Here is an 18,418-nt window from a genome sequence, read left to right as displayed (position 1 = left end):
AATACCACTGATAGGTTCAGTCACTTTAAACATTCCAATCAAAACATCACACAATCACAAATTCAACTTCCCATTAACGTATTACAATATCACAAATTAAACATCAAATAAAACATTGCAATAACATATTGCCATATCAGAAACTTAACATCAAAAATGATTAAAAAAGCGAAAAATATTTCTTTGCACAAAGCAATAACAAATACTATTGGAGGAAAAAAAGTTTATAAAAATAGATATATGCATGCATTTTTGTTATTTATTCTTGAATGACCAAAGTTACATGGTGAACAAACCTAGACGAATTTAGGGGTATAGTTAAATTAAAATTTGAAAATTAAATATGCATTATGTAAAAACTATTAAAATAATTAACTAGTGTGAAAATTTTATTTTTCTAGCACAACTCTGTTCCCCCCTTCCCCAAGGTACCTAGTTTTATGATATAGCACAATAAGTACTTAACTCACCAAAAACATAATGTTTTTATTATACAAAAAAAAATGTCAATGTAAATGTACAATTATGAAGAATTTTTATTAGACAAACCATTATGCTGAAGCAATAAAATATCAAAAACAGCCTTTACTTTTCATACAAATTTTATGTAATACAAAGGAAAAATAATGTTACATTTATGCTATCTAGTTCCTATTATAATATATTTTTTTTGCTGACAAATTGTTTATGGAGGAAAAAAAAATTCAACGCTTAGTTACAGCTTCTTTCTTAAAATCACCACAAATATTCTAATGTTCTAAAAGCTGCATAATCCTTTGTCACTCTTTTTTCGAGGTGAGAAGAGTGCCAGTGGGATCATTTCTCCAGTAAGGTATCAGTATAAATATGAGTAAGTATGCCTTCCAGTGCTAGGTAAAGCTGTTTTACTCAGCTCTTTGTCACTTTAGTTCTCAAAAGTTGCGAGATCTTTATTTAGATAAAATCATAGGTTGATGCATTTGCAGTATTTTTCCAGGTTAGCTAGTTTTTGACATAAATCTAGCTTACCTGCAAAAATACTGCAAATAACTTAAAATTTTCTTGTCTTCGGGATTTTGGTTGAGTAAAGGCTATAGATAGTCTCAATAAAAATACTCTTCATGGGCAGGTATTACCTGTATCCAGCTACTATCTTTTAAAATACCAAAAAATTACTAAATTTACTTAAAAATATAATCAACACATGAATTTCTATTGTAATTTGTAGTATCATTTGTGCGTTATATCCCCTAGGAGTCATTTCGAAAAGTTGCACAATTTTTTATAAAGAAAAAGTTTATATTTTTTGTTATTAAATGTTAAGTTGACTCAATTTAAACAATTTTTAAAAATCAGTAAGTTTTGTTTTGTTTTAACTTCTTTAAGAATTTTATCAATGTTTCTTGAGAGCTTTGTTCAATTTTTTTTTTTTTCAAGTATTGAAAAAATTTTATCTTACAAATAATAAATAGTCTCATGTCACATAATATTTCAAATTCGAGTTGTCTGGGTATGAGAACAGAAAAAAAAATTTCAAGAAAGATCAAAAGTTTGAAAAAATTAAAAATTCATGAGTATTGAAAAAAATGTTGCTTATAAAAAACCTGACAAAGGTCACGAAGATTTCAACCATGATGCTTCAACTATCTCTATGACAATGTCCAATAGAGTTAGAGAACTTTCAACAATACTCAAAAATAATTGTATAACTTCATTGCAAATTGAAGTAGATAATGAACCAGTTATTTTAAAGGAATCAAATGATTTATGGGAAGATTTTTTACAAGAAACACCTAATTTATTGGATTGTGAAAATTGGCCAATTGTTTGATCTAGCAACATTGTGAACCATTTAATTAAACTGGGATCTTTTCAAATTACAAAGAAAAAAAACCCTAAAGATAGAAATGGTTGAAATTTTTCTAAAAGAAATATTCTATAGAAAACTTGCAATTGGAAAGACCTTTTGTCATAGATGGTTGGTTTATTCAGATTCTAAAAACTCCATGTTTTGTTTTTGCTGTCTACTTTTTGATAATAGTTCAAAGTCAAACTTAGTCTCTGATGGGTTCAATAAGTGGAGACATGTTAAACGTCTCCAACTGAATCATTGGGAATTCATGAAAATAGTGTCTCCCATATGAAATTTTATCAACAGTGGGTGGAAACAGAAATAAGATTAAAAACTGAAAAAAACTTTAGATAATGAAGAACTTAAAATAATAGAAAAAGACTTTTCTTCTTCGGTTAATGAATATCACTCTTTACCTTGCTAAAAACAATATGGCTTTATGAGAGAGTTCAGATAAACTGTTTACACCTCAAAATGGTAAGTTCTTAGGACTAATTCAGATGCTTGCAAAATTTGATCCTGTGATGCAAAAATATTTAGCTCTAATAAAAGGTATCACATTAGATCATTAATGCGGGAAAAATAGCCTATTGTTAGACATCCAAATCACTCTGCCTTCTGATTCTAAAGTCGTTTCTCAATTAAACTTCTCTACTATTTGTAGTCCCAACACATTCCTGTCATAGTCTTACAAAAGTGTTCTCTAGAACTGTCTTCAATTCTCTCTAAACTATTTAATAACTGCTTGACTGAATTTTATTTTTCTTCTTGCTCTGGAGAACATTCTGACTGCAGCAATCGTTTGATCAATCTTCTCTCTATTATAAGCAAGTTTTTTGAGTTTTTTCATCAACTTTCAAACATTCTATTTTGAGTCTAATAACTTACTCTCTGACAATCAATATGGTTTTTAATCTTCTTTTCAATCTTTCTTTGTTCTTCTTGATTTTTTCCTGTAATTCAGTGCTTAGGAACTCATGTTCTTCATGCAACTACCATCTTTATGTTTTTCTGACTCAAACAACCTTCAATTTTTTAAGCCTCTTGTCAACTGTTTCCTTGCTCTTTCTGCTTACAGCCATGTTAAAAAAGAATTAGAATAAAATTTTTTTGTCTTACTTAGTTTTCAGGCTCCTGAAACAGAAAAATCATAATGATTTATTTATGGTGTTATGGAAATAATGCCCTTAAACAAGGTAGAGTACTTTTCTTTTTTTATGGCAGCTGCAGCGCTATGAATAAATCCACATTGGTTGCTGTTGCATCCCAGCAAGTAACAAAAATTGTTTTTTCAATATTCCACTGTACAAAAGAAAATAAGTGCAGCAGTGGCACAGTGGTTAGAGCTCTAGCTCAGAACCAAGAGGCTTGAGGTTTGATGCCGTCTCAAGCCAAATAAGCAACATTGGCAAGGAAAGAGCCGTGAGCTTTTTAGTTCAATGTTCTTTCGAGATGTTCTGTGATAAGACTGTTAGGACTTATGAGAGCACCTTAATAACCACAGAAAAAAAAAACTGAATGAAGAATGTGTTTTTTTTACTGTTAGTCAGCGAATTCTGATTTCAAGATTTGAATTTTAAGACTTTTTCCTCATAGTCTGGGATGTTATCTGAAAAAAAAAAGCAGCAGATCTGTTCGATAGTTTTCCTTCAGTATTTGCAAGAATTTTTCCATTCCAGTGAAGAATTAAATACTCTGATGGGAGTAATCACTTTTGATGTGAAATGCTTTTACTTTTTTTAATTTCTTGCTGGTGTGTTCCACAGTTGATCTTCTATGAGGTATATCATCTTTTGAGACTCCTTACTTTTACAATTAAGCAACACTTTTTAAGAAAATGTTTTGCTTGATTGCTGGAAATATTAGCTTGGTTAGCAATTTCAGGGCCACTAAAAATGTTTTTTTAAAGAGTTTAACAACTTTAGATTTCATTGTGACAATGTGGAATATAATAACGATTGGACAATGCGGAATATAATAACAATTGAACAATGCAGAATATAAAGACAATTGGACAATGCGGAATATAATGGCAATTGAACAATGCAAAATATAATGACAATTGGACAATGCGGAATATATTGACAATTGGACTATGCGGAAAAAAGTCTTGTGAATTATATTCTATTTAAAAAAAAAAATTCTTCTTGATCTTAATTGATTAGCACTCTTTCTTTTTTGCTTTTGATCTTTCTGAACTTGAAGTTGTTTATTCTTGATTATTTTTCTCTGTATACTCTGTGAATACCTTTTATCAGTTCCTGCTCCCAAACTTTATTTTTCTAGTTGATATTTGATCCAGTAAAAAGTAAATATTTTCCTTTTTTGAGGCAACTTCGATCACTTTGAGTTGTTTCAATGACAGAGCAGCAACGAATTTGCAGAGCTTAATCGTCTTTTCTTAGAATCTTAGTAGGTTCAACAAAGTTCTATAATCTTCCAGAATGTTCTGGATGGTTTCAGAAGTTCTAGAAATGTCCTGAATTTTCTAGTAGATTCCTGAATCTATATCCTCCACAACGCTCTTAAACAGGCTCAAATACATTTCTTGAATAACTTCCTTGAATAATATGGAATTTTATGCAATGTAATGAAACATTCTTTATTATTATTTTAAACCCGTTTAAAACTATACAGAATGTTCTGTATCTTTCTTCCTTCCTTTTGAAACCTTCAACTTTAAGCCACAATTTTTGTACAATGAAGGCATTACGTATTTTGTAGTTTACAAGCTAATAATAAGTTAAGTAAAATTTTATACAAATCTGCATATAAAGAAAAAATGTTCCTAATAAATTCGAAAATGGTAAACAAACAAACAAAAAAAGCCTTATGTAAAAATGATTTTACTAATTTATATTGTTTTAATTGTTTTTATTTTCGTGTATTTATTTGTATTAATTATACTGTTGTTTATTTTTGTGTATTGATTATACTGTCATGAATATCTGTGTTTTGTTTATACTGTCGTGATTTCTTTTTTTTTTATTTGCTGGGTTGTGTTGTTGCTTATTATATTTGTATACATATAATTCACTCTTTTCCTTTTTTTTGTTATTAGTCTTTCTTTTATAAATATTATTGTTCCTCTTTTTATTGTCTTTTAGATTACTATCTTTTTATTACTTTTTTCTGTTTGCTGGTTTTTGTTTTATTTGTTTAGTTTTAAAGTTGTAACTCCAATGATTAGTTTTTAACTATACGATTGGCACCGAACTATACGATTGGCACCGAACCTGGTTTTGTAAAATTATAAATAAATTTGTAACTCATTTATAAATTATAGTTTTACAAAACCAAAAAACTTTGCTAAATAAATTGGTTAGAGTTTTACTAGGGGTATGATGGGTTTTAAACTCTGTACCTCAGAGCTTTCGAAATGATTGTTCTCTCACGCACCACTATATATAACTTTATGGTTCTTATTTTTAGCTACTCTATTATCATGGTTGAGATGTGCACCAGACAACAGCCGTTTCACGAGTTAGACCAAATAAAAATTGAAAAGATCATTCAAATGGTAGGAAGGCTAATACCTATACCAAACAATGTTGCTACTGTTGATTGTAGAGATAGCGAAGGCATACCAATAAAAGCTTTGAGACCTCAAGTAGATACCTCTGATTTACCTGAAGGTGAAATTCAAGCTAATGCTTACAAAAATCTTTTAAAAGATTGTTGGAATCAAGACTATAACTGTCGACCTACTTTCGCTAAAATAATACAACAGCTCAATACAATATCACCTCATCGTGGTGAGTTGATGGACAATTTAATTGCTCTTATGGAGCAGTATACAAATAGTTTAGAAGCAATTGTTGCTGAAAGAACTATGGATTTAAAAGAGCAAAAGGATAAATGTGATTTACTACTGACAAAAATGCTTCCTCCATTGATTGCAGAAGAGCTCAAATCAGGAAATAACCCGAAACCTGAATTTTTTAGTTGTGTCACTGTTTATTTCAGTGATGTTGTTGGTTTTGGAAAAATGTGCTCAACATGCACCCCATATGAAATAGTTGATCTTTTAAATGATCTTTATTCTGTTATGGATGATATCATTGAGTCGTTTGATTGCTATAAAGTTGAAACAATAGGAGATTGCTGTATGTTACTTTTCTCTTAATATGATAATACTGAACTCATTTTTTTATTACCATATATTTTTTAAATTATGCTAGATATGGTTGTTTCTGGTTTGCCAGTCCGAAACGGTGATCAGCATGTGTGCGAAGTAGCAAACATGTCGTTACAATTGTTATCGTCACTTAATGGTATTGGGTATAGACATTTAGCTGGATCTCAAGTCCAACTTCGAATAGGAATGCATTCAGGTAACTCAATTACTACAATTACGAATGCAATCACGTAATTCTTATAACTTTGAGCGCAAATAAATTTAACTGATTTAATAATTTTGAGTAATAATGAAATTAGTTAATAATGAATTAATTTTTAATTATATCGTTTTATTTACAACAAAGGACCTGTTGTTGCGGGAGTTGTTGGAATTAAGATGCCTAGATACTGTTTGTTTGGTGATACCGTTAACACTGCTTCTCGTATGGAGAGTGGCGGATTTGCTCTGAAGATTCATCTATCCGAAGATACTTATAAAATCTTGCAGACGTTTGAAGGGTATCAGTTTTTTTGTCGTGGCGAAAGACAAGTAAAAGGAAGAGGACTAATGACAACATACTATCTTATTGGTAAAGAAGGTGCAAATTATAATCTTCCTACCGAGGATATGGCTCTATCTGCATCGCAACACTATTTTAAATAAATGTTTTAACTTGTGGCTTTAATTGTTTATAGAGTATGTATATGTATATATATATATATATATATATATATATATATATATATATATATATATATATATATATATATATATATATATATATATATATATATATATATACATACCTGCAATGGTTAAGAAAGTTGGGACCTGAAACGGAAATTAAAGGGGGCTAACGCAGTCAGAATTAAAATTTAAATGGAAAAAAACAGAAATTTTCCAAAATTTGAAGAGAGGAGGGGCTCCGCCCCTCCGTCCTCTGTTTCTACGCCATATATATATATATATATATATATATATATATATATATATATATATATATATATATATATATATATATATATATATATATATATATATATATATATATATATATATATATATATATATATACATTATTAAAAATTACCCGCGTTTTATTTTTTTAATAATATAATATAAATAAAACAATTACAATATTTTTTTAGTTTCTTTTTGTTAAATGTTTTTAAGATTTGTGTTACGAACAACTTGAAAATAGCTCTTTAATTTTCATTAGCCACTTTTTAATTGGCAGCGTAAATTGCAATTGATAATTGTAACATAAATATGTAGTTCTATTTATAAGAAAGTTAAAATATAATTAGGTAAGTACTGTTGAAACTTTTCCATCTTTCCAAAAATCATTCCATTTTAAAAGCAGCCAATTAAGCAAAATACAAAAGATATGAGAATAATTTTTGAAGGAACATATTTGCAAACATATTTCTAATTCTGATGAAGGTTGGTGCTCTAAAAGCTTTTTTTTCTTAAAAAAACTTAATTTGTAAATTATTATTGTTTAGTTTTCGAATCTAGACAAATGATACAAATTTTTATAAAAAGTCAAGTAAAACTAATGATTTTTTAGTTACTTGTTACCTATGCTTTTCATACATGAAAGTTTGAATATAATAGTGTTCATAGATCGACTGTTTTTTTTAGCCATAGGCGTAGTGAGTTTACACAAGGTTCGTACTGTACCTGGAAATTCTGGAAAATCTGGAAAATTAGTTAATTTTGGCTAAAGTCATGGAAAACCTGGAAAAGTCAGGGAATTTGCTCAAAACTTAAAAAACTCACAATTTTTCCACTAAAGTTAATCTGCAAAATAAAGAGAACTATTTGAAAACCATCGCCTCATAAGCAAGAAGTTCCAAGTTCAATCCCCATCAAGTCCCTGATAGTATCGCGCTTAACTTGTTTCTCCCCGCAGCTGCCTTGTTTGTCAAAGTTCGTGTTTCGGAGTTATAGAGTTGAGAGAGGGTTTTTAATCACAACTAAAATAAGCCTCCTCAACTGTTGTGGCCTTCGTAGCCTTGGGGAGATGATCTAAAGTATATTTTATATATAGGTTGGAGGGAACATTATTGATATTGGAAGAAAAGAGAAAGAAACAATTGCTGCTTTTTGACATTATGTTTGTTGATATAAAATATTATTTATGTTGATATTTAAGCAAATATGGCTGGTTGATATAAAATATTATTTATGTTGATATTTAAGCAAATATGGCTAGTTGAAAAACTTAAGCAAATATGGCTGGTTAAAAAACTTAAGCAAATATGGCTGGTTAAAAAAAACTTGATTTATTTTTGCTCAATAAAAGATTTTGCGGAAATCTTCTTTGTGTTCAATGGATCACATATGAAGAACCAAACCTTTTTTAATAAATAGCAAACCTTTTTTGATAATTTTCTTTAGAAGGATTATGTCAAAAGTACTTTAAAAACTTGTCAAGGTTTACTATATCCATTATGATTTTTGTAAAGCAATTTTAAACAAGTTTAACCAGAAAATTGCTTTGCACAATGACCTTTCTAAACAGGCAATGCGTTTTAGTTATTTTGAATGTTTGTTTTTGTTTACTCGATTTTAGCTCATTGATTCCTAGTTAGTTTCTTTTTCTAAGCTCTGTTTCAACTTGTTTAAACAACATCTGTTTAAACCTCTGCATTTTCAGTTGATAATGTTTTTAATTAAAAGAACTAGATCGTATGCAATTTAATAGGTTAGTCTGGTTATCGATGCTCAAAACATTTTTTAATGTTTCTAAGCTTTGTTTTGTTATACTGTGCTATTTTTATCTGAAGATATTGTTGGATTAGCAAAGGTACAGCTTCAAATAGTGATAACAAACGACTAACCCAAAGTATTGTCATAGACCAACTATTTTAAACCCAAAGTATTGTTATATCTATTTTAATCCAAAGTAATGTTATAGACCAACTATTACAAAGGATGTTGAAAGATATTTGAGTTTTTATACAACTTTATAGATACATAGATATTTCAGTTAATTTTTGATAATAAGATCCATACTAATATCCAACTCAACTGATTGCTAAGCATATACAATTTTAGCATTTCTATTACAGTAGATAATAATTTTAAACATTTTATAAAAATCATTGCAAATGTTGAAAAAGGCCAGGGAAACTCGCCTAATTTTTTAAAGTCAGGGAATTTCATATAAATAATTGGCTACGAACCCTGTGTACATACATCAACCGAGTGTTTTGGTTTTGTTAAGTTGCCTTGTAATTAATACTTAACTATTTTATTTACGTTTGTGGACAAACAAAGAAAAAAAAGTCAAAATTTAATAAGAGAAGGGTCTTTTTTTTTTTTCTTTACTACTTAAAAAAACTTGTTTAATTAGCTACTTCATCATGCACGAACTTGACATCTTTAGGTATTTATTTACGTGTATATAATACCGATCATAAAAAACCACTTTTTTTTTTTTGCCAAAGTTTTGTGATGTTTAATGTCTGTTGGAGCTGTGTTTCTCTTTTTCTTGTAGCATTTCTTTTCAAAAATATAATAAATTCAGATAAAATACGAAATTATATGTTTCTTTCAAAACACAAACAATTCACCTTTATTTTCATGCCCCCTTTTATAAAAAAATGTAATTAATATTTTTTACATCGTATTACATAATTAATATTTCGCATTAATTTTACTCATTTTAATAAATGTAAAATATTTTTAAGTATGAAACATTTTTGATACTAGGGTGTGTTAATCAATCATCATTAAACCCACCTACAAATCTTACACATATATCTTATATTTTTTACTTTGGAATCTAACTTATGAAAACTTTTTCTTTATAAAAATTATCAATGTCATAAAAAAACACTTTTTGAAAAACGAACTACATTACAATCTTTCTAATTCGAATTTTATAGGAAAAAATAAAAGTTTGAATTAGAGAGATTTTCGAATTGTAAGAAGACTTTTCTTCAAATGTTCTTGTCAAAGTAATGAATAGAAATTAAACAAATAAATAGTAATTCTTAGGCCTAAATGCAATTTATATTATGTGTTTTAAACTTTTACATTTTCAAAAAAAAGTCAGTAATAGTAGATTGTCTTTTATGAGCTCGTTTATTCATGTCAATGACACGATTTTTATCTTTAAGAACCTTTGTCAAGTTATCTTCAAAGTTAGAAGAAAGACTGTAATTTTTAAGAACAGTGATGCATGGATTGCTTCGTTCGAACTTGGTTTTGTAGCATCGTCAGAAACATCAACGCAATCCTCATCAAATTATTATCGGATTCCTCTTCAGTTTCAATAGCATCATGTCCAGAAACTTCTGCAATGATGTCCTCATCTGATGATTTGTTGGCAATGCAAACATCAAAATCTATGCCTGCTAACTCGTCGGCCATGAGATTAAAATCTGCATCAAATTTTGATTTTAGCAATTTAAGATCATCTTTTAAGTTTTCTATTACAGCCTTCTCTACATCTAAGCCACAGAAAGATTGTTATTAACATTTATATGCTTTTCTACTACTTCTAATAATATTTCTGATTTCTTGAAATAATTTATGAAGGTCTGGTCTGGAATGGAATTCCATGCTTTTGTTAGCATAAACATAGCAGTTAAAACAGAAAACTTAAGTGTCTTGTTTTCTTTTTCCAATGCAGCACTCTACTTTTTCACTGCAAGTGAGCGATATTTTGCTTTAAGATAATTCCCTGATCCATAGGTTAAGTGATCGAGGTTATATTCGGTGGAAAAAAGATAAGCTCCACCCAATCAAGCTTCTGCACGTTTGGATGGGCAGAACAATTATCTATAATTAAAGCAATTTTTCTTCTCTAAAAACTTAACTTTAGGTCAATATCTTAAACCATGTTCTCGCATAACTCTGCCTACATCCAACTTTTTGATTCGGCCCGATAACGACAAGGAACATTTTTCACACCTTTGAAACAGCTAGGAGACTTCGATTTTCCAACTACAAACATTGAAAGTCTTTCTCCTTTAACATTAATCGCGGCTATTCCAGTCAGGCCAACTTTACTATGCTTGCCTCCTGTGCACTTTTCATTTTCTAAATGTAAACTTTTTATAGGAAAACATTGGTAGAAAAGTCTGAACTCATCTGCATTAAAAATATTTTCATGTGGATATCGAGAGAGAATTGTAGGCAGTGTGGTTGTGAGCCATGGAGCAATCATTTGCTCACTAACAAACTTTGTCTCTCCAGAAATGGTTTATAAAGATATACCATACCTACAAAATGAGTTTATAATTGGTAAGACATAATTTATACATATGTAACTTCGATTACACAAATTATTTCTTCGATTACACAATAATATATTATACAAATGTAACTTCGACGTTTTTGCAAGTTTCCAGATTGTCCGATTCTGAAAAATATTTATTTTATTTTCTTGAAAAAAACAAAGAAAAAAGCTGTAAAATAATCATATTGTAAAGTCGTTAAATCATAAAAATTGGATAAAATAAGAAACTAATTTACTTTTTCTTAAATTTATCTAGCCAGCCACCCGAAGCTTGAAAGTTTTAAAGCTTAATTCTTTCGCAAAGTATAAAGCGTTTTCTTTTATCAGCAAACTACTAATTGAGACATTATCAGCTCTCATTCATTTGATCTATTTAATTACAGCTTTGTTTACTTGGTAAGACATGTCAACTTTTAAACGTTTAGCCAAATTTCTTTGACAAAATGCGTCAAAGATTTTATCTTAATTTTTTTTCCAGGTTAAAAAAGTATTTCGTGAAATATCGAAAAATTTTCTTAATTCACTTATAAAACAACCAAAGAAACTTTATTACAGTTGTTTACCATTTGAGTTAATTTTTATACTCAAAAGTTAACTGTCATTTATTAGCAACTCCGCCTCAATATCAACAACTTCATCTTCTGTTTAGTTAAGATAAGTAGAAATTGACAACCTGGACTTGTGGAGTTTGTGGACTGCTGCTTGTGGAGTTTTAAAATATCTGCATAGCTCTGCTAGCAACGTCCGTCGCGTACACTTCGATCACAGTTCGGTTAGTTTTAAATTGGTGACTAGCTCCATTCTTTGCAACTGCTTGCTTTGCTAGTATTCGGTTTGTAACTGTTTCGCAAAGAAACTTGTTAGTTTATTTAGTTATAACCAAGTTAATAGTCAAAAATACTCTTTCTACTCATGCTGAGGAGTGTGGTAATGATAAAAGAATGTACACTTCCGGTTATTAGCATCTGTTATTTCTTGAAGTCCCAGCCAGAATGCGGTAATCGACGAGAATCCTCGTCGCAGTCGAAGACTATGTGACTAAGATCATATTTGTGGTCTTCTGCAAACAGTATTTGGGAAATTTACCGCTAATGTGATGATGGAAGGTTTTTTTCTCAGAAGAGCTTGCTTTGGATCCAAAAAGGGCATCTCTGCCAGAACACTGTTTTGTTCCAATGGAAACCTGCGTTTTATTTGAACGCTAAGTTCAACTAGGAATGAAATTACACCCTTGCGAAACCGGACTTCTTTTTCTCCTTAATGGTTGGCAAATTAACTGGCCTTCACATTGTCCACCCGAGTCAATGGTACCAAGTTTCTTACCCAGTGAAAAATAAAACCGCGTCCCACATGGGTTCCGCGTGGGTTCCGTGTGGGATTGATGGGATTTATGTGGGACGGATTTTCCCATGTCCCAGTGAAAAATAAAACCGCGTCCCACATGGGTTCCGCGTGGGTTCCGTGTGGGATTGATGGGATTTATGTGGGACGGATTTTCCCATGTGGTATCCGTATGGAAATTTGTCACCTTAAACCCATGTGGGTAATCCCACATGGGTTACATGTGGGAACCATATGGTATTTACACACATGGGAAATCCCACGTGGGTTTCCTGTGGGATTTGCATGGGAATTAATTTAAAAGCTGGAAACTAAAAAAAATTTTTAAATCGACATTGCATTGCGTTACGTTTATATTGTGTGAAAATATTTTATAATAATAAAGAGAATGGCAAGCATGTAAGTACCACGAATAATTTTTATCCTTCTTTATAGAAATAAGATTAAGATTTGTGCAAATAGACGTATTATTAGGATAATATAATAGTTATTTGAATATAGATCTTGAGTAAATTATTTGCAAACAATTAACTGATGCAAGTTGAAATGTTGTCAAAAACCAATCTTGCATGCATGGGACACTGCAGTGTCCCACAAAGAAATGCAGGTTTGAAAGTCAAAGAATTCCCAATTTTCTTTATTAAAAAAAAAAGAATAGGATGGAGATGGGTTTCTGTAACTTTTTTTATGCTCCAAAACTTCTAACTTTAGATATAATAAGGTCCTTAAGACTTAAGGGACTTACGAACTACATTGAGGAACAAAAACAGGATATTTACAGAAACTTTTCAATTTTTAATCTGGAGTACCACAGTGTTATTGAGAATAAAGCCTCTGGGTCCAGTTTTCAAAGTAATATGATCTAAGTAATTTTTAAATAAAATAATATGCTTTAAAATGCATATAGTTATACATATAACTCATTATACAATATATATATATATATATATATATATATATATATATATATATATATATATATATATATATATATATACATATATGTATATATAATATATATATATATATATATATATATATATATATATATATATATACATATATGTATATATATAATATATATATATATATATATATATATATATATACTATATATATATATATATATATATATATATATATATATATATATATATATATATATATACATATATGTATATATATAATATATATATATATATATACATATATATATATATATATATATATATATATATATATATATATATATATATATATATATATATATATACATATATGTATATATATATAATATATATATATATATATATATATATATATATACATATATATATATATATATTTATATATATATATATATATATATATATATTTCACTTTAAAACGAATACCATTAACATTGTGATGATAATAGCATTAGGAAACTAGTATTTATGTATTATTATTACTATAAAATACTATAAAAATATATGTATTACTATTAAAAAAAAGAGTTTTTTAATTCATTTTATAAAATGGAGACTGACAACTGATAATTAATGGAAATAAATACAAATTATAAAAATCATGTATTATTACTAAATACTATATTAATGCTTGTCTACAAAGTTAAAATTAATTTAGAGCATTGTTATTAGTTCTTTTGCGATTCGCACTTCCACTTCTGTCTCTCAAATTTATAAAACAGGTGGTCAAAGCTTGCTCAATAGGTAGGTTCTCAGCATAACAATGCTTTTTTCTTACACTTTCGAAAGAGAAATATGGCAAATTGATTACTTATTTTACTTAAATTGTAGGGTCATCTATGCATAATGATGTCAGATGATGACCCGGTTTATTGAACAACTTCACCCTTTATCAAACTCAGTCAATTTTTTGCCATCTCCCATTGAAAATGATGTCAGTTTTTGTTATCGTATTATGATGGTATATCTGAATTGTTAATATAATATAAAAAATGCATATACCATCAATTTTTTTCTGGTTCAATTATACGTTTATTCTCAACAGTACTAAAAGTAAAAAAAAAAAAAACATAAGTTGTTCTTTCAGATAAGCAAGCTAATTTCTGAATTTAAATTGTTTTTCCTATGATCCTCTACAGTTTTAAGCAACAAAAGTAAGAAGCTTTTAGACCATATTGTTGGTGTAAATACCTCTAAAACCTGCTCATAGCTAGCATAAATTGTTTTACTTTTTTTTAAAATAAAATATTTTACTTTTTTTTTTTAATTCAATTTTTTAATTGACATTATTTTGGTCTCAACATCCCCTCCCCATTGTCAATTATTGTTAAACTCACACTGCCCCTCTATCTACTGGCATCATTTATGGATGATCCCATAGCCTAAATACTATATATATATATATATATATATATATATATATATATATATATATATATATATATATATATATATATATATATATATATATATATATATATATATATATATATATATATATATATATATATATATATATATATATATATATATATATATATATATATATGTATATATATTTATATATATATTATTTTTACTTTATTTACAACACCATTTGAGATACAACAAACCCTTGCAAAGCTTACAATAATTCAGTTAAAATTCAATCTGAGTTATTGAAACGTAATAAATTTAACATCAATATAAAAGTAAAGCTGTCATCATTTAAAATGTAAAGGGTGTTGTCAAAGTATGTTGATAGTAAAATTAAGTTACTAATAAAATCGCGTTCAACAATGATAAATATTCTTACTGTGGTAAGAATTAGTACTAGTTAACAAATTTGAACAAATAAATTTAAAATAGTAAAAAAACAATGAACAAATAACTTGAACTTGAACTAAATCTTGAATTTGAATTAATTGGTTCTAATTTGTTCCAGCATAACCTTAAAAAATAAGTTTATATAATAAATTTTATGTATAACTAGTTATACATATAGTTAACTATCAGGAGTTATATGTATAACTGCATGCATTTTAAAGCATTTTATTTAATTTATATATTACTTTAGATCATATTACTTTGAATACTGGACCCAGAGACTTTATTCCCAATTACACTGTGGTACTCCAGATTAAAAGTTTTTGTAAATATCCTGTTTTTGTTCCTCAATGTACTTCGTTAGTCCCTTAAGTTTTATGAACCTTATTATATATAAAGTTAAAAGTTTTGAAGCCTAAAAAAAGTTACAGAAACCTCACTATCTCCCCCCTATTTTAATTTTTTTTTTTAATAAAGAAAATTTGACTTTCAAACCTGCATTTCTTTGTGGGACACTGCAGTGTCCCATGCATGCAGGCTTGGTTTTTGACAACATTAGAACTTGCATCAGTCAATTGTTTGCAGATAATATACTCAAGAACTATATTCAAATATCATATGAACATGTTAGAGAATGTTCATATGATATTTGAACATCACAAATTTAATAATATATGTTATATAAATAATTCCATAATAGATTATGATATGAAAATAAGATAGGATATGAAGGCAATGATCAAAGAATAAATTTACTTATAGAAATTTAGATGTTTGTTTATTAGTTTCAGAATATTATATTATGTGTGACCGCGGCCTTCTATAATAACAAGCCTTGACATCGCGCAACAAAGTTGTTAAGCTGAAGGCCAATTCCTAATACTGTGTTTACATTTTCATCTATTAACATTAGACGAAAGTTTGTGTTCGCGCTTTTTTAATAAATCTTTAAAATAAAATTGGTTTATAAATTAGATAGCCCAACATCAAGACGATAACGTTGAAAGGTTCAAGGCGTTAACATTGTAAGGTAATAATATTGTCAAACTAACGATAAGTTTTTTTAATAATGAAAATGCCTTAAAAATGCCTTTAAAATGCTGTGTATCTCTTTGCAAGTCGAACTATCTCAACTACAACAAAAATATCAATTTATACAACTACAATATCAATTACAACTACAACAAAAATATCAATACTCAACTACGACAAAAATATCAATTTATAAATTCCCGAAGAATCTAGAGGAGAGAAAAAGATGTAGTGAAGCTATCCCAAGAACTGGTTTTATTGTTACAGACTATACAGCATTATGTCAACTGCATTGGCCAAATGAAGCACCTTTTGAAAGCAAATATGGGAAGCAACGACCTTTAAATCCACCATCTGTTTTTAAAATATTCCGCCTAGTTGTTTAGCCACACCAGCAAGTAAAGTTTAAAAAAATGTAACTTCAAGCGGTTTTCGAAACATTTTACCAGATGAGTTAAATGATTTTCTAAAAGAGGATGAACTTATATTTGACGATATTCAATCTTTGTTAAGTGATAATAACGATGTTATTGTTTTCTGGCCTAATAAAAAAAGTTTGCACATACAAGCAATACAATCAAAAATGTACAAACTTGGTGTTCTATTATTTATTTAAGTAATTTTCAATGATTATTCCTTTGTAGCTAACCATAATGGCACAATTTGTAATATTTCATATTTAGCTGTAAACAAATTAAAGTTAATAAAAACAAAATCAGCTTTATTTGAAGCAGTTAGATTTTTGAAAAATAAAGAAAGTTCGCTTCAGTCAAATATTCTATTCGAACACCTTAATGCTATGAGAAAAGTTAATGTTGGTGAAGTTTTATATACTTCAGATATTATATGTAGAGCATATGAGTATTTTGCTATGCGACGAAGTTTATATGATTGTTTGTGTGTTGACTACAAGTTGCCAAGTATAAGGACTTTAACCCTGTTGAGATATATTGATAAAACTTTTTTTTTGCTTGAATCAACGATGTCAGCGATGTCAAGGCCTGTTATTATAGAAGTCTACATCATTGAAAAAGTAGGTTTTTACATTTTTGTTTTTGTTTTTTTGTTTAACTACTTATCCTTATTGATCACTTTTTTTCAGGATTCTCCTCAGCGGTTCAAGCTCATTACGCATAATATGTGTTCAATTACGCATAATACGTTAGTCATTGTAAGTAATAAATTAGGAAATAATTATTTGTGAAATATTGTAGTCATTAATGACTTCAAACCGGCTAATAATTAAAATTGCTCGACTAATAAGGTTCCTTATTAAAATTGCTCTCTTTCTCTCTCTCTCTCTCTCTCTCTCTCTCTCTCTCTCTCTCTCTCTCTCTCTCTCTCTCTCTCTCTCTATCTCTATCTATATATATATATATATCTCTATATATATATATATATATATATATATATATATATATATATATATATATTTATATATATATATATTTATATATATATATATATATTTATATATATATATATATATATATATTTATATATATATATATATTTTTATATATATATATATATATTTATATATATATATTTGTATTTATATTTTTTTTTTTTTAGAAAATGTTTGAAGAAAGTTAGAAGATACTAAAAACCTTGGTATTATACAAGCCGAAGCGATTTAATTAATTCTATTGACAAAAAACGGCGTGTAAATCGCAAAAGAAAAAATAATATTTTTAATATTCGTTTTGGATGTATTGATTAATAGCATTTATTTTAAAATAAATTCATTTTGCAACACGTTTTTTAATTTTATAAAATTTCGTCATAATAGTTTAAGGTAAATCCCACATAGGTTATAGGTGGAAAACATCACATGTAAAAGATCAAAAATGCTACACGTTTTGAATACCAAATGGGATAAAGTAGCAAATACCAGATTAAGTTAAGCCTCTCTGAAAGCTTCGATGATTAATTTTAAATTACTATTTAAGTAATTTTTAAATTAAAAGAATTTTAAAAATTATCATAGAAGCATTCGGACTTTCATTTGTCTAGTATTGACTACTTTTATACCATTTGGATTAAAATATGTGGCATTTAAGATC

The 18,418-nt window shown here is 28.2% G+C and overlaps 2 protein-coding genes and 1 long non-coding RNA gene across 5 annotated transcripts in view; 2 read left to right on the top strand and 1 right to left on the bottom strand.

The window, feature by feature from the left end:
- LOC100197588 (uncharacterized) overlaps positions 1-6,631 on the top strand; it is a 100,669-nt gene extending 94,038 nt beyond the window's left edge. For all 3 annotated transcript variants that reach the window (XM_065788541.1, XM_065788542.1, XM_065788543.1), the window contains 3 exons: positions 5,264-5,937; positions 6,013-6,165; positions 6,316-6,631. In XM_065788541.1, coding sequence (XP_065644613.1) covers positions 5,264-5,937; positions 6,013-6,165; positions 6,316-6,614 — 1,126 coding nt within the window. In that variant the 3' untranslated portion in view covers positions 6,615-6,631. The remainder of the gene's footprint in view (positions 1-5,263; positions 5,938-6,012; positions 6,166-6,315) is intronic.
- A 3,496-nt stretch (positions 6,632-10,127) lies between these two features.
- Positions 10,128-11,133, bottom strand: LOC136074512 (tigger transposable element-derived protein 4-like). The gene is made up of 2 exons (XM_065786841.1): positions 10,836-11,133; positions 10,128-10,414 (listed from the first exon to the last, which is right to left on the bottom strand). The coding sequence occupies exons 1-2, from the start codon at positions 11,131-11,133 to the stop codon at positions 10,128-10,130; spliced, it is 585 nt and encodes a 194-aa protein (XP_065642913.1).
- A 615-nt stretch (positions 11,134-11,748) lies between these two features.
- On the top strand, positions 11,749-18,110 carry LOC136075422 (uncharacterized). Its single transcript, XR_010635930.1, has 3 exons — positions 11,749-12,945; positions 17,455-17,523; positions 17,928-18,110. It is a non-coding gene; the product is annotated as an uncharacterized LOC136075422 (long non-coding RNA).
- The last annotated feature ends 308 nt before the right edge of the window (positions 18,111-18,418 follow it).

Source organism: Hydra vulgaris, chromosome 01, assembly GCF_038396675.1.
Source record: "Hydra vulgaris chromosome 01, alternate assembly HydraT2T_AEP".
Lineage (NCBI taxonomy): Eukaryota > Metazoa > Cnidaria > Hydrozoa > Anthoathecata > Hydridae > Hydra > Hydra vulgaris.
Note: the sequence above shows the minus strand (reverse complement) of the source record. Positions and strands in the feature narration are given on the sequence as shown.

Coding starts and splice junctions, on each gene's coding strand:
- LOC136074512 (XM_065786841.1), bottom strand. CDS start 11,133: ATGATTGCTCCATGGCTCACAACCACACTGCCTACAATTCTCTCTCGA. Junction 10,415..10,835: donor TTATCGGGCCGAATCAAAAA/GTTGGATGTAGG, acceptor TCTGTGGCTTAG/ATGTAGAGAAGGCTGTAATA.